Below are 14933 nucleotides of genomic sequence, written 5' to 3' on the forward strand. Positions count from 1 at the left end.
CTCTGGCTTCATTCCTGAAGACTCTGTCCCCAAGTGGGCACTGAGGCCATCTCGCTGGTGAGCAGAGACCCCAGGAAGGAAGAAGGCAACCAGTGTCCATTCTCGCAGATCTGTCTCACTTGAGCTATTCAGGTAGGAAGATGGGTGAGGAGGGTTTAGGGAAGGAAGGATGAAGATGAGAAGGAAATAGAATCTAACACTCACCTGCTCTGAGTCAGGTGCTTTGTGGATTTCTTTCCTTGCTTCTTTCGCATTGATTCTCCCCAAACCCTGTGAGGTATTTATGCACCCAGTTCTCGCTTCACAAATGGAGGAACTGGACACCAGTGAGATGATGTTGAAAATGCTGTTTTCATATAATTGAGCAATGGAGAATTTGAATTTGAGACCAAGCCTGTGTAATTGTGAAGTTGGGGTTCTTTCTAGCACACCAGGGTTTCTCTCGGGATGAGTGAAAAAAAAAATGCAGATTGGTTGCTGACAGTCTGTCTTGCCTTCCCAGCTAGCTGAGGGACTCTGGTTGAAGTGTGGTCACTTCCTGTGTCTTTGCTGGGTGGTTCCTTCTTTGGGGCTTGCAGACAAGTCTATCATTTTTTAACTGTCAGAAGTCTACTAACCCTTCAAGACACAGTTAAGATGTTAGGTTTGCATGAGGTTTTCCCCATCCTTCCTTCTGAAAAGGATGATTCCTTCCTCAAGCCCTGACTCTGCCTGGTCTGTGGTGTCCCGACTGACTCTTAGCGTAGATAAGGTTAAAATACATCCCTGGAATCTAGTTTGGAGGACAGCAGAACTTCATGGTACACACAAACATGTGCAACTTCTAAGCTCATGCTTGCAATCCTAGTTACTCAGGAGGCAGAGATCAGGAGATCTCAGTTCAAGGCTAGCCCAGGTAAAAATTTGCAAGTCCCCATCTCAACCATAAAAGCTGGGTGTGGTGGTGTGTGCCTGCAATTCCAGATATGCAGGAAGCATACACAGGAGGATTGTGGTCCAGGCCAGTCCAAGCATAAACTTGAGGTCTTATTAAAATACCTAAAGCAAAAAGAGCTGACAGAGTGGCTCAAGTGATAGGACACCTGCCTAGCAGTGCAAAGCCCTGAGTTCAACTCCCTCAGTACTGCTAAAACTGTGCTTCCACTGGACTCAGGGTCAGGCAGACCGAGGCTTGATTGTGACTTTCTGCTTACTAGCTGTGTGACCCTGGTCAAGTCTCCTCCCCTCTCTGACATTTATTTCCTGTTCTGTAAAATGTAGACAACCATAGTTCACTCACAGAGTGGTTTACAACCTAGATTGTTAATAAGGCAATATGCAAGATGTGTACATAAATGTGATAGCTGTGCTTATGGCATATTAATGAAATATAATAGGTAATAGTCACTGTTTACCATGTGCCAAAAAGTTGCATGTGATGGTCCTGTGAGATAAGTAGTTCGATCTCTAATGTGCACAGATGGAAACTGAGGCTGTATGAGGGCATATTTGTTGTTTAAAGTCTCCCTGACATTGAGTGAGAATCTAGTACTTAGAACAAACTTTATCTTACCATTTTTTTGCAGTACTGGGATTTGAACTCAGGATCTTGCACTTGCTAGGCAGATGCTGTACCACTTGAGCCACTCCCACAGCACTTACCACTTTAGCTATTTTTCAGATAGTCTCCTGTGTTTTCACCTGGGCTGTCCTCTGACCACAATCTTTCTACCCATGCTTCCCATATAGCTGGAATGACAAGTGTGCACCACCATGCCTGGTTCATTTGTTGATATGGAGACTTTCTAACTTTTTGTCTGGGCTAGCCTCAAGCCACCGTCCTCCTGATCTCCACCTCCTGAATAGTTGGTATTACAGGTGTGAGTGATCATGCCTGGCCTCTCTGAGCCAACTAGGGCTCAGAGAGGTTAAGCAATTTACTCATGGACCTCCTATCCATGCCCAGGATGGATATGTTTTACTTCAAAGATGACCTCTGCGGAGGGCAGAAGTTGGGCTAGGATAGAATAAACATCATCCATGTTTCCTCTGGGACCCAGGCAGCTGCTGAACTGGACCAAGGGAGACTTCATGGAGATGTCCCTCAACAAACTAAGGCAGCTCCCTGGGTACTGACAGTCTCAGGTCCAATGCAAACTGCTCATCTCAGTACCTGGGACAGCTCTCCCACTATTCTCAACAACTCTTAGGTCAGGCTCAATACAAGGCTCTGTGTGGCCCCAATACACCACTGATTCACTTGTAATATTAAGCTACACTGGTTCAACCTTTTGTCCCTTTCTTTTCTTTATTGGTGTATATTAATGGTGCAAAGAGGTTTCATTGTGACATTTCCACACATGCATATAATGTCCTTTGATTATATTCACCCTCTATTACTCTTTCTCATCCCCTCTTTAAAATTTAAATGGGTGTTATTATGCTATTTTCTTTCCTTTCTTGTTTTGGTGGGACTGGGGTTTGAACTCAAGGCTTCACACTTGCCAAGCAGGAGCTCTACTACTTGAGCCAAGACACTAGTCCATTTTGCTCTGCTTATTTGGGAGATGGGGGTCTCATGAACTCTTCCTGGGCTGGTCTTGAACCATGATCCTCCTGATCTCAGCCTCCCAAGTATCTAGGATTACAAGTGTGAGGATCGGGGCCTGGCTTGTATGCTATTTTCACACATGCATATCATTTATGATTCAGTCTTTCTCAAGCTCCAAACAAATGTTAGTTTCCAAATTTGTGCCTGGCCTGTTGTGAACTTCACATTTTTCTTTAAGATAACTTACTTTTCTTATTAAAATCCTTTCAAAGGGAAACTGTATTCTCTTATAGAGAAGAAAGGAACAGTATCACTTCTCACGAACAGAAAGTGATCATAAAAACAAAATCTGATAAAATGAAACAGTGGCAACATGTTTTGTCTATGGCTCAGATGGCTAAAAAGAGTTAGGATGCTCCCTGTTTAGTAAAAGTGAGGCTTGGAAAACTGGGAGAATTACAAACAGAAGGAGGAATGGGGAGGAGGTGGGGTATGGAAAATTCTTGTGAGGGGAGGGAGGGAGAAAGAGAAGAGGGCAGTCTATGGGTTCTTTAGGACCAAGGGCAGTTCAGGCTCCCAGTGCTACAGTGGTGTGGCTGGAGGGTCACACTCAGGACTGGGGTCAGTGTCCACTCACAGGAGAGGCTGGGGGAGATGTCAGTGAGAAGTTAAAGGCACTCTAGCAACAATTTGAGATCTTTTCCTTGATGTAATAAGTAGGGTTGACATGAGGCAAATCAACATTGTCCACTGTCTTGTCTATGTGCCACCCAATGACACTCTACGCTAACAGCAGTGTCCTTCATAAACACTTACTGGGTTCCTCTAAGGAAGTAAGAATCAATGGCTCCAAGATTAACAATTGTGAGTACCTACTTTGTGGCTTGGACCTCCATTTCTAGAACCTTCTGTTTTGCTTGTGAGTAACTCCAAAAAGCTCTACCATGATGGCCATGGGTCATGGTCATCTCCATTGTTCATATGTAGACAGAGTTGGAAATGTACACTGGTCTGGCTTGTAGTGTTATGGGTGGGGGATCTGGAAACAGAAAGCCCATGGGAATTAGAGCTAGAGCTCATGTCAGATATGGAGGAAAGAAAAACTCACAAATCCATGGTGGAACCAGGCCACCAAGGCTCTTATTTTTCAATGAAATAATGTCCTTTATAATTAAAGAACTAAGTTTCCACTTAGCATAGTTTTAACTTACCCAATTTATCCTCTTTCAAAAGATCTCAAACATTTCATCCTATTCTTTTTCTTTTTCGTGGTACTGGGACTTGAACACAGGGTCTACACTTTGAGCCACTCCACCAGCCTCCCTTATTTTTTGTGAAGGGTTTTTTGAGATAGGGTTTCTCAAACTATTTGCCCTGGGCTGGCTTCGAACATCAATCCTCCTGATCTCTGCCTCCTGAGTAGCTGGGATTACAGGCATGAACACCAGCACCCAGCATATTATTTCTTTTAAAGATTATAAAGTAGATTGGGGGAGGGGCAAAACCATACTATCCAAGAATAATAACAATTTGGTAAACAGGCATTTTTAGTTTCATCAAAAGAATGACTGGTAAATTTAGTCTTTTGTGAATATTAAATACTTTATCTTTAAAAGTTAAAATAGGGGCTGGGGATGTAGCTCAGTGATTAGCCCTGAGTTTGATCCTGAGTGCTCTGGCCAGGGTGGGGATGCTATAATAGATCTTTTTGCGGCTTCCTGAAGGGGATTGATGCATTAGAGACTGCATTCAAAGTCCAAGTAAAGCTAATGAATGCATAGCATCACACCTGTCCTAGATCAGGCCATTGTCCCCATGGAGGCTCTTAACAGGAAAAGATGGTGCTTATTTTCTAAATCTGTGCACATAGGTGCTTGACAGTCACCAAGACTCTTCCAGCACCAACAGTCTAATACCCTATGAATAAAGCCTCGGGTGATTCTGAGGAATTCCCAGATTTAGATTCACATGCTCTCCACAACATCCCCATGAGTCCCTCAGGAAAATGGAAGGAGCCATCTCCACTCCCTGGAAGCACAAAGCCCAGCAGCAGAGTGTAAGCTGCAGTTAGTGCTTCAGCACATCCACACTGCATGGCCTTGAACAGATAGCCTCTTGAACCTCAGTTACTTGTATTTGACAAGGTCATAGCAAAATATTAATAAGACTCAAACCAAGAAAAGAAGTGGACAGAGGGTAAGAACAGTTTGGGTAAAAGAAACTGTAAGTGGTTTGTGTGTGTGTGTGTGTGTGTGTGTGTGTGTGTGTGTGTGCGTGTGTGTGTGTGCGTGTGTGTGCGGCACCACTGGATTTTGAACTTGGGGCTTTGTGCCTGCTAGGCAGGTGCTCTACCACTCGAGACACACTCCCATACCTTTTTGCTTTGGTTTGTTTTTCATTTAGGGTCTCATGCTTTTTCCTGGAGCTGGCCTTGGACCACATTCCTCCTACCTCTGCATTCCACATAGCTAAGTTGACAGGTATGTACCAACACAGCCAACTTGTTTTTAAGATGGAGTTTTTCTAACTTTTTTGTCTGGGTCAGTCTTGAATTGTGATCCTTCTATCTCTGCCTACCAAATAGGCAAATGGATTTTAAACATATGAAAAGATGTTCTCTCTCTTGTATCAAAACAAATACACATTAAAAACCACTAATAGATACTGTTACTAGCAATCCATTTCACAAAGATCAAAAAGTAGGTATACAGCTTCCTGGTAGAGGTGTGGCATTGCAGGTGCCATCAGACATTACTGGTGTATCTGTGGGAGTCAGGCAACTTCCTGGGAGTGGAAATTCAGAACTATCTTTCAAAAGTTTAAAAGAAGGTACACTTTGATGTGGTTGTTGAACTTCTGGAAGTGGGTCCCACCGATGTGCGATGTCCTGTATGCGTCTTCATGCACACAGGACACTTCTACATGGTATTGTAAATAGAATCAAGTGGCTAATTTCATCATTAAAAGTCATGGAATCAGTATATGGATCAAACTCATAGTCAGGGAGACAAGAATTATTCTCAACTCCATTATGTCCAAGAGAACCCCAGAAGTCCACTGTAAAACTAAGGTTTAAACTCAGGACCTTGTGCTTGCTCTGCAGGCACATTATCACTTGAGCTGCACCGCTGGCTCTTTTTTTGCTTTAGTAGTTTTTCAGACAGGGTCTTGCGTTTTTGCCCAGGGCCAGCATTGGACCATGATCTTCCTCTCTATGCCTCCAGTGTAGTTGGGATTACAGACACAAGCAACCATGCCCGGCCTCTTGCTGTATGTAGTTTGTTTTTGAAAGCCACCAAAAAAGGGACTGATTGCAGTAAAAACTAAGAGTTCATGTACACAGAAGTTTCTTTTTTCATTTTCTCATGCAATCTCAACAACATCCCATTTTACAGAGGAAAGATTACATAATCCAACTACAGGCTGGGGATTGTAAAAGGCAGAAGAGGCAGAATTTCTGGCCTCAATCCCAGTGCTCTTCCAACCACATTACATTGGGTCCCTTCCAATTCACCACTTTGACAACAAAGTTCACCTTGGAAGAGTCCCTATATTCCATTTTTTTTATCTCCTAAGGGAGGGTAAAGCCTGGGGAACCAGCTTTGATCCACCAGATCCTCAGAATCCTGAGGAAGACCGGCATGGTCCTTGCCCTCAGGAGACTTACCACATGGTTAGAGAGACAATGGAAAACTGGACAAAGCAGTAGGTAATTTAAAGTTGTTACACTTGCTTTGAAAGGAAGGAAGGGGTACAGAAATAGAGAATATCGACACAGGATTTAATGCAAATTTTTTTCAAGAAAGTCTTATCTTAGGATCAGACATTGAAACAAAGGCTAAGAGAATTCATAGAAATGAGAAGAGCAGGGAAGGGGAGAAGCATATTCCAGACAGAAGGAACTTCAGGAGGGACTTCTTTAAGGTTTTAAGACTTGAGGACATTTGAGGATGAGGATGAGGATTTGAAAAGAGTGATCCTAAATGATCTGTTCTACACAGAGGATTATAAAGGGCCAGGTTGGAAGCTGAAAGACCCAATACAAACTCACTTCATTTACTCAAGTGAAGCAATGCATGGCTTTGGTCCGGGTTGGGTTAAGATGTAGAGAAAAAGATTTGCAAAATGTTTCATAGATGTATTTTGTTTTTAGATGGAGATGTCCCTGGAGGTGGCCAACATGACCAAGGTCCAGCAGTTTGTCCTCCTGGGCTTGTCCACTGGGCTGGAGGTAAGGAATGCACTGTTCATCATCTTCCTCACGCTCTACCTGCTGACCCTCTTGGAGAACACGCTCATTGTCTACCTCGTTTGCACTCACAGTGAGCTCCGAAAGCCCATGTACTTCTTCCTGGGTCACCTCAGCTGCCTGGAGATGTCCTATGTGTCTGTGACCATGCCCACCCTGCTCGTGGGGCTGTGGATTGGACCCTACCATATTTCCTTCACAGGTTGCATGACCCAGCTCTTCTTCTTCATCTCCCTCATCTGCACAGAGTGCACCCTCCTGGCCTCCATGGCCTATGACCGCTACATGGCCATCTGCTGCCCACTGCATTACCCACTACTCATGCGGCCCCAGGTCTGTCTGGGCTTGGGCATGACTTCCTGGCTGGGTGGACTGGTGGTCTCGGTGATCAAAACAGCGTGCATTGCCACCCTGTCCTATTGTGGTCCCAATGTCCTCAACCACTTCTTCTGTGATGTCTCCCCTCTACTCAACCTGTCCTGCACCCACGTGGCCCTCACAGAGCTGGTGGACTTCATCTCTGCCATCGTTATCCTCTGGGGTTCCCTTCTTGTGGCCATAGCCTCCTATGTGGCCATCGGCAGGACTGTGTTCCACATGTCTTCAGCTGCTGCCCGCCACAAAGCCTTCTCCACCTGCGCCTCCCACCTGGTGGTGGTGGGGATCTTCTACTCGGCCACCATCTTAATTTATGCCCGGCCCAGCCACATAGAAGCCATGGACCTCAACAAGGTGCTGTCGGTCATCTACACGGTGGTCACGCCCATGTGCAACCCCATCATTTACTGTCTGCGGAACAAGGAGGTCCAAGCGGCTATCCAAAAATCCCTGCACTAGTCCTAAGAGTGACCAGCTGACAGAGCTATAGGGGAGACCTTAAATTACCAATATCCTACTTTTTATTGAGATGCAATTTATATAAAATAAAGTTCACCTTTTAAACATGTGCAATTCTGTGTCTTTTTAGTATTTTCATAAAGTCCCCTTCACCAGGAATTCAAGCTCTCTTGTTAGGTTTCGGTTCACACACATGAGATCAACATCACCTATGGGTGTCTGCTCTGCCTTCCACAGGGGCTTCTCATGCTGTTCTACCTGCTGGGAGTTCCATGTCCTGCCTGTCCTCCTGTCAATGCTCAGCTCGATGCCCTCTACACAGTTTCTTGTCACCGTCCACAGTCAGCCACATGCCTGACTCCTGCTGCAGCACTCTGCAGTCTCAGTTCACACAAGGTGAAGATGTGAACCAGGACTGAGCACTGCACAAGTGTGGACCCCTTTTTTCCTGCATGGGGACATGTCTTGTAGGGATGCTTGGCACACATGGGGAGCTTTGCAGCGTTGGCTGAGGAGATGAAGGAGGAGTTCACTGAAGGAAGGTCATGCCCTTCCTTCATGTACACTGATGACCATGTGTACAGGGATTCGTGTTAGGTTGACACCTACTGTGCACAGAGAGATTGCTGAACTCATGCGATTATCACATTTAACTCTCAGCATGGAGTCCTCAAGTCTAGGAGAGCTGACAGCTCCATATCTGTTCTTCCTTGTCATTTACCTACGGACCCACCAAATTTCATCCAGAAACAAGCCACTTGAAATTTATCTGAGCCTAGGAGTGGGTGTGTGATACCAATGTGAGACCAGAGCATCTCACATGTACACACATTCACACACACAGACACATTCACACACACACCCCCGACACACACAGAGACATGCATGCAGGCACATACACATAGACACACACAGACGCACATGTGCACACACACAGACACACATGCACACACATTCACACACATGCACACACACACATAAGACACATACATCTGTACAGATGCACATGCACACACAGACACACGCACACCCCCCAACACATGCACATGGAGGCACACACACATAGAAACACACAGACGCATAGCACATGCACCCGTGCACACACATGCACACACAGGCACACAGAGACATGCACACACACATAATATACACACACATGCACATACACAGACATGCATTCATGTACATACATACACATAAAACACATGAACACACACATGTACATACACACATATGCACACACAGAAACAAGCACACGTCCACACACATGTACACACAACACACAGACATATACAGACTCACACACAGACATGCATGCATGCACACACAGACACAGAACACACACATACCCACAAACACACACATGCACATGCAAACACTCACACGAAGGAGGCAACAGGTAAAGGCAGTGCTGGGGAGTAGGAAAAATGGTGGGCACTCAGCACTCACCTGAAACCACCTGCACCCTCCCAGCTGGGACTTTGAAGAAAGGGGAGTGCCCCACACAAAGAGGTGGCATGGATGTGTCTGGGAGTAGAATCCCAGGCTGTGAGCTAAGGGGCTCCTTCACGAGGCCCAGGGCCTGGGGGAGGGGGAAAGGGGAAGGGTGTCCAGATATCGCTGAGTTGTGCCTCTGTTCCTTCAGTGACACACCCTCTCTTCCTGTCATCACCATGTCTTAAATGTTAAGAATGCATCACAGATGTTGTGAAAGACGAAGACGACACTTGGCTCAGAAGTGAACCAGGTGTTTTCATGATGGACATAGGGGGCTCAGGCCTGTGCCCATTCTTAGTGAAGGAGGCTCAATTCTGCAGGCAGGTCCAGACCGTTGTCTGTCCAGGACACAGGACCAACACATTAGGGCTGTGGAGCTGCCAGCTCTGTGACCTTGGGCAGCTATTACACCTCTCTCAGCTTCAGCCTCTTCCTGCTCAGTGGGTACAGTGGCAGTGTCACCCCAGCACTGCTGATTGATGGACACAGGAGATGAGGTTTACAGTGTGCTTGCATGCAGCTCAGGGGACTCCAGGAATGACAGCCAAATCACATGCTTTTCCCTAAATAATTGTACCATAGTGTCCCCTTCTCCAGGTCACAGTGTTTGGCAGGTGCTGCTATCACAGAGCAATGCCGGGCCCCAGGCACAGGCAGGAGAGATGGACATGAGCTTTCTTAAGGCTTTGAAGGTGTGGAGACCAATGGCTGGTTCATCCACTCACCCATGGGTAAGTTTCACTTATTTCCATGTCATTGCATCAATGCTATAGGATGTCCATTGTACAGTCGTCTTTTCCACATGTCTGAATGATTTGTGTTCTGAAGGGAAGGCTGGCTCTCACTACGAGTACCATGACCCTGAAGCCTTGGTGACTTCTTTCATAAACTTTCCCCAGACTCTGTGTCCACTTTAAATTGGCAGGTGGGAAGGACCTGTAACCATGGGCAGGAGCTCATGTGGAAGAGGCAGACATTTGCTTGTCACCAGAAAGAGAGAAAAGAGAGCAATGAAGGTCTCTCTCTTGGAGCTGAAGTCTTAGGACTGAAAGTGTCATCATTGCCCATTACTTAGAACCAACCTCAGGACCCCACCCAACCCCGGTGGTTCCCACAGTACAGTCATACACTGTGCCTGGGAGGCAGAGGGTGGAACTGTCAAAGGAGAGCCCTGAAGTCTTCCTCTGTGAAGACGAAATCGTGATCACCATGTCTAATTGCGGGAAACCACTGTGGGTGAATTGCTTTCCATGCCTTTGTCTCCATGTGCCACCCTGCAGTCTTACAGTGTGTCTTTCCCCATGCCCAGCCACCACTGGATTTTCTCTAAGGTTTTTTTTCAAGCTGGTAAGTGTAGGGCCATTTCATAACTTTGGCTTTTAGCTTCCTAATAATGGCGGTGAGTAACAAACCTGTCATAGGGTTATTAGACAATTGCAACTACCTAACAACTGTGTTACCTTTCTGTAAATATTTCTGAATGGGTCCTTTCATTGCTCAATATATTTTCATCCTTTGCTTCAGGATAAATTTCCACAGTGTAATTGACAACAGCCAGGGCATTCAGAATCTTAAGGCTTTTGTATATATGGACATACTACTTTTCCAAAATGCATTGCTGTTACCAAACCCAGGTTGGAAGTTTATCCTGTGGAAAAACCAATATCCCATAGAGAGTATTGAGAAGAAAGGAACCTTTATTCAGTGGCCTAGGAATGGAGCGGAGTGGTGAGGGGTGACAGAGACAGAGCAGGAAGAGCAGAGCTAACAAAAGGGGAGGAACAGTCATGTCTTTTCTGGGATCAGGTGGAGATCTTCCAGGAATTCTGGTGCCACTTCTTTTCACTCCTTTTGTGATCCTGTGTTATCAATCATAGTGGCTGGTAAGTGTCTTTAGTCTTGAATGGGGATGAGGACCACACAGGTCCAGGACAAGTTATATCGAAAAATGAAACATTTTTCAAATGTTCAACATGTCTAAATAAAGACTTGAATGGGATCTGATCCAAAGGTGAAGGCAGCAAAGGAGACAGACACAGTATGGAGATGGAGATACCATATATATTTTTCCCATTCTTGTCACCCCTCAGACGTCTTCAGGAACAAGTGAGGAGTCAGTGATTTTAGCAAAAGTGGCCTTAAGTCCCTGAAAGGTAACCTAAGCAACTGTTATCATAACCCACACAGTGGAGGTGCTGTCTACAGCAAAGTTAGTTATAAACCAATGAAGTATTGACTAGTGCGTGGCCTCCAAAATTAGTGATGTTTTTAAGACAACTAAGAGCTAGTGAAGATAGAGGGTGTATTTAGGTTTTTCCTTAGTAACACCAGTTAAGACTCACAGATGTCAATCATCAGAACATGCTCACTTCCTTTTAGTTATGGACAACATAAACTATTACTTTATAAAATTATGTAAAATATTTCAGGGTTGGGTGAGGTGGCTCGTGCTTGTAATCCTAGCTATGTAGGAGGTGAAGATTAGCAGGACTGTGGCTCAAGGCTACCTGGGCAAAAAATTACCAAGACTTCATCTCAACAGAAAATCTGGTTGTGGTGGTGCTGGCCTATCATCCCAGCTATGTGGGAGGCACAAGTAGGAAGATTGTTGGCTCTACTTAAAAAAACAACTAAAGCCAAAAGGGCTGTGGACTAATTCAAAAGATGACAAAACTATTAAAAAATTAAATACACTTATTAAAATTTTTTTAAAAAGAAGGATTGGGGGTGTGGCTCAAGTGGTAGAGCACCTGTCCAGCAAGTGTGAGCCCTGAGTTCAAACCCCAGTGCTGCCAAAAAGAATACTCCAGAGAATGAACAAGTCACTGCATAGAAGGTCATTCTTTAAGTTACTTTTCCTCTTATAATTTATCTATTCAATTATAAAGGTAATGCAAAATTAATGAAAATAAGTCAATATGTAAAATATAAAATATGAGTCTTCTCTGGTCCCAATCCTAAAAACACCTCCATTACCTGTTTGATGTGTATCCTATGATTGCAATTACTGTTATGATTACTAGTGTTTTACAAAACTTCCCCATGTCAGTAATCACAGGTCTATTTTAATCTCTAATTAATGCATATTATTTTTGTTACATATTTTTTGCAGAAATAATGTTTTAATTTTTTGGTGAATATTTGAGTTATTTCCAATCACTTCCAAAAAATAATGTTTACTCCAAGTCTCACAATTTTGCAATATTATTTATTATGTACATTTATTTTGGGCACTGTATGTACCTATACATATATGTATTTAGGTTTTTCCTTAGTAACACCAGTTAAGACTCACAGATGTCAATCATCAGAACATGCTCACTTCCTTTTAGTTATGGACAACATAAACTATTACTTTATAAAATTATGTAAAATATTTCAGGGTTGGGTGAGGTGGCTCGTGCTTGTAATCCTAGCTATGTAGGAGGTGAAGATTAGCAGGACTGTGGCTAATATATGTATTACACACATATTAGCATGCAAAGGGTGATTTACAGTCTTCTGTTCAAATTTGCATTTAATAGAGGTTGACAATCTCTTTGTAGGTTACCAGGCAGTTATATTTCTTTGTCAATAACATTTCCTGGACTGGAGGTGTGACTCAGTGGCAGAGCACCTGCTTTGCAAGTGTGAAGCCCTGCGTTCAAATTCCAGTCCCACTAAAATAAAACAAATAACATTACTTTGGTTTTTCTTTTGGAACATTCCTATTTTCCAGATTGATTTTAAAAAGTCTCCATGCATAATGCCCTAAATATTTCCTCCAAGCTTCTATTTGCCTTTGAACCCTGGGCACTTGGCCTTGACTGCCCAGCGTGGGCTGAGGGTCCTGCGCAGCACCGCGTGGACCTCCCTGTTCCGCAGGCCATAGACGATTGGGCTACACGTGGGTGTGGCCACCGTATAGATGATTGACAGCACCTTGTTGAGGTCTGTGGACTCAGTGTGGCTGGGTTGGGAATACATAAAGAGCACTACTGAGTAGAAGATGCCCATGACTATCAGGTGGGAGGAGCAGGTGGAGAGGGCCTTATGGCCAGCAGCAGCTGAAGACATGCGGAGTACAGCCCTACCAATGGCCATGTAGGAGGCCAGAGCAACGAGGAATGACCCACAGAAGACCACAAGCACTGAGATGAAGCCCACCAGCTCTGTGAGGGCCATGTGGGTGCAGGACAGGTTGAGCAGAGGGGAGATGTCACAGAAGAAGTGGTTGAGGACGTTGGGGCCACAGTAGGACAGGCTAGTGATGCATGTGGTCTTGACCACTGAGATCACCAGTCCACCCAGCCACGAGGACAAGGCCAAGCCCCAGCAGACCTGGGACCGCATGAGCAGTGGGTAATGCAGTGGATGGCAAATGGCCACGTAGCGGTCATAGGCCATGGAGGCCAGGAGGGTGCACTTGGTCCCAATGAGAGAGATGAATAAAAACAGCTGAGCAATGCAGGCTGTGAATGATACAAGGCAGGGCCTGGACCGTAGGCTTGCCAGCAGAGTGGGCATGGTCACAGACACGTAAGACATCTCCAGGCAGCTGAGGTGGCCCAGGAAGAAGTACATGGGCTTGCGGAGCTCACTGTGAGTGCAGATGAGGTAGACGATGAGCGTGTTCTCCAGGAGGATCAGCAGGTAGAGTGTGAGGAAGATGACAGACAGGCCATCCCGGATGTCTTTCCTAGCAGACAAACCCAGTATGACAAAACCAAGGTTGCTGGAGCCATTGGCCAACTCCAGTGACCTCTCCATCTAAGTGAAGAGGAAAACAGGTTTATAGAGAACCTGGTCCATGCAGGAGTGTAGGGTTAAACAGGAAGAACATATATAGCTGGACCTTTCAGGGTCCATGTGACTGGAGGTGGGGGGGTTGACTACCGTCGGGAGGAACACTGGCAATTGGAAAATCACAAACCTGGAAATGAAGAACTTACAAGTGCACTCACTCAGGCTGTGATTTCAGAAAGGTGCTCAATCTTCACGAGCCTGTGTCTGCAAAACGGAGGTGAAATCCATCCTCACGAGGCCCTTGTCCTTATGGATATTTATTTATTTATTGCTGCTCTTGTATGCTAGGCAAGGCTCTACTAGTGAGCCACACCCCTGGCCCATCCTTGCAAATGCTAAGTAACATGGCAATAAATAGAAGATGCTTTATAAAGTAAGGAATGATGGTGGCTTTTTCTAGATCAGGGTTTTCAACCTCCCTCCATTTCTTTCCTTTCCTTTCCCTCCCTTCCTCCCTCCCTCTCTCCCTTTCTCCCTTCCTTCCTTCCTTCTCTTCTTCTCTTTCCTTCCTCTCTCCTTTCCTTTCGTCTCTTTACTTCATCCCTTACTTCTCCTCCCTCCCTTCCTTTTTTCCTCCCTCCCTCTCTTCCTTCCTTCTCTTTCCTTTCTTCTTCCTTCCTTCCTTCCTCCCTTTCTCCCTTCCTCCCTCCCTCCCTCCCTTCCTTCCTCCTTTCTTTCTTTGTCTCTCAAAAATTTCCCAAGATCCCAGAGCTTGCGTGTATATTTTAAATATACATTTATTTTGAGCAGTATCTCTCTCTCAGTTTTTAGTATACGTCTCTTACATGGACTACTTTTGCAGAAAATTTGCCATTGTTTATTGGAATAATGGAGTCAGCATAATAAATGTTCTAAAAAGACAAATGGAAAATTTCCTGTCTGGATATTTGTAAAAGTAATTCCTTCCAGAAAGGCAATAATTTTTTTCTTTTTCTTATCTGTACTGTGGTTTGAACGCAGGGTTTTACACTTGCTAGAGCCAGACACTCTACCACTTGAGCCACCACAGCCCTGTTTTTTTTTGAGATAAGATCT

At 44.9% G+C, this 14933-nt stretch overlaps 2 protein-coding genes across 2 annotated transcripts; one reads left to right on the top strand and one right to left on the bottom strand.

Annotated features, from left to right (window-relative positions):
* Positions 1 to 6683: 6683 nt before the first annotated feature.
* LOC109701987 (olfactory receptor 6Z7-like) lies at positions 6684 to 7616 on the top strand. The gene has a single exon (XM_020187430.1). It carries the CDS (start codon positions 6684 to 6686, stop codon positions 7614 to 7616), a length of 933 nt encoding a protein of 310 aa, XP_020043019.1.
* A 5268-nt stretch (positions 7617 to 12884) lies between these two features.
* LOC109701977 (olfactory receptor 6Z7-like) lies at positions 12885 to 13862 on the bottom strand. The gene has a single exon (XM_020187420.1). It carries the CDS (start codon positions 13860 to 13862, stop codon positions 12885 to 12887), a length of 978 nt encoding a protein of 325 aa, XP_020043009.1.
* Positions 13863 to 14933: the final 1071 nt, after the last annotated feature.

Source organism: Castor canadensis, chromosome 16, assembly GCF_047511655.1.
Source record: "Castor canadensis chromosome 16, mCasCan1.hap1v2, whole genome shotgun sequence".
NCBI lineage: Eukaryota > Metazoa > Chordata > Mammalia > Rodentia > Castoridae > Castor > Castor canadensis.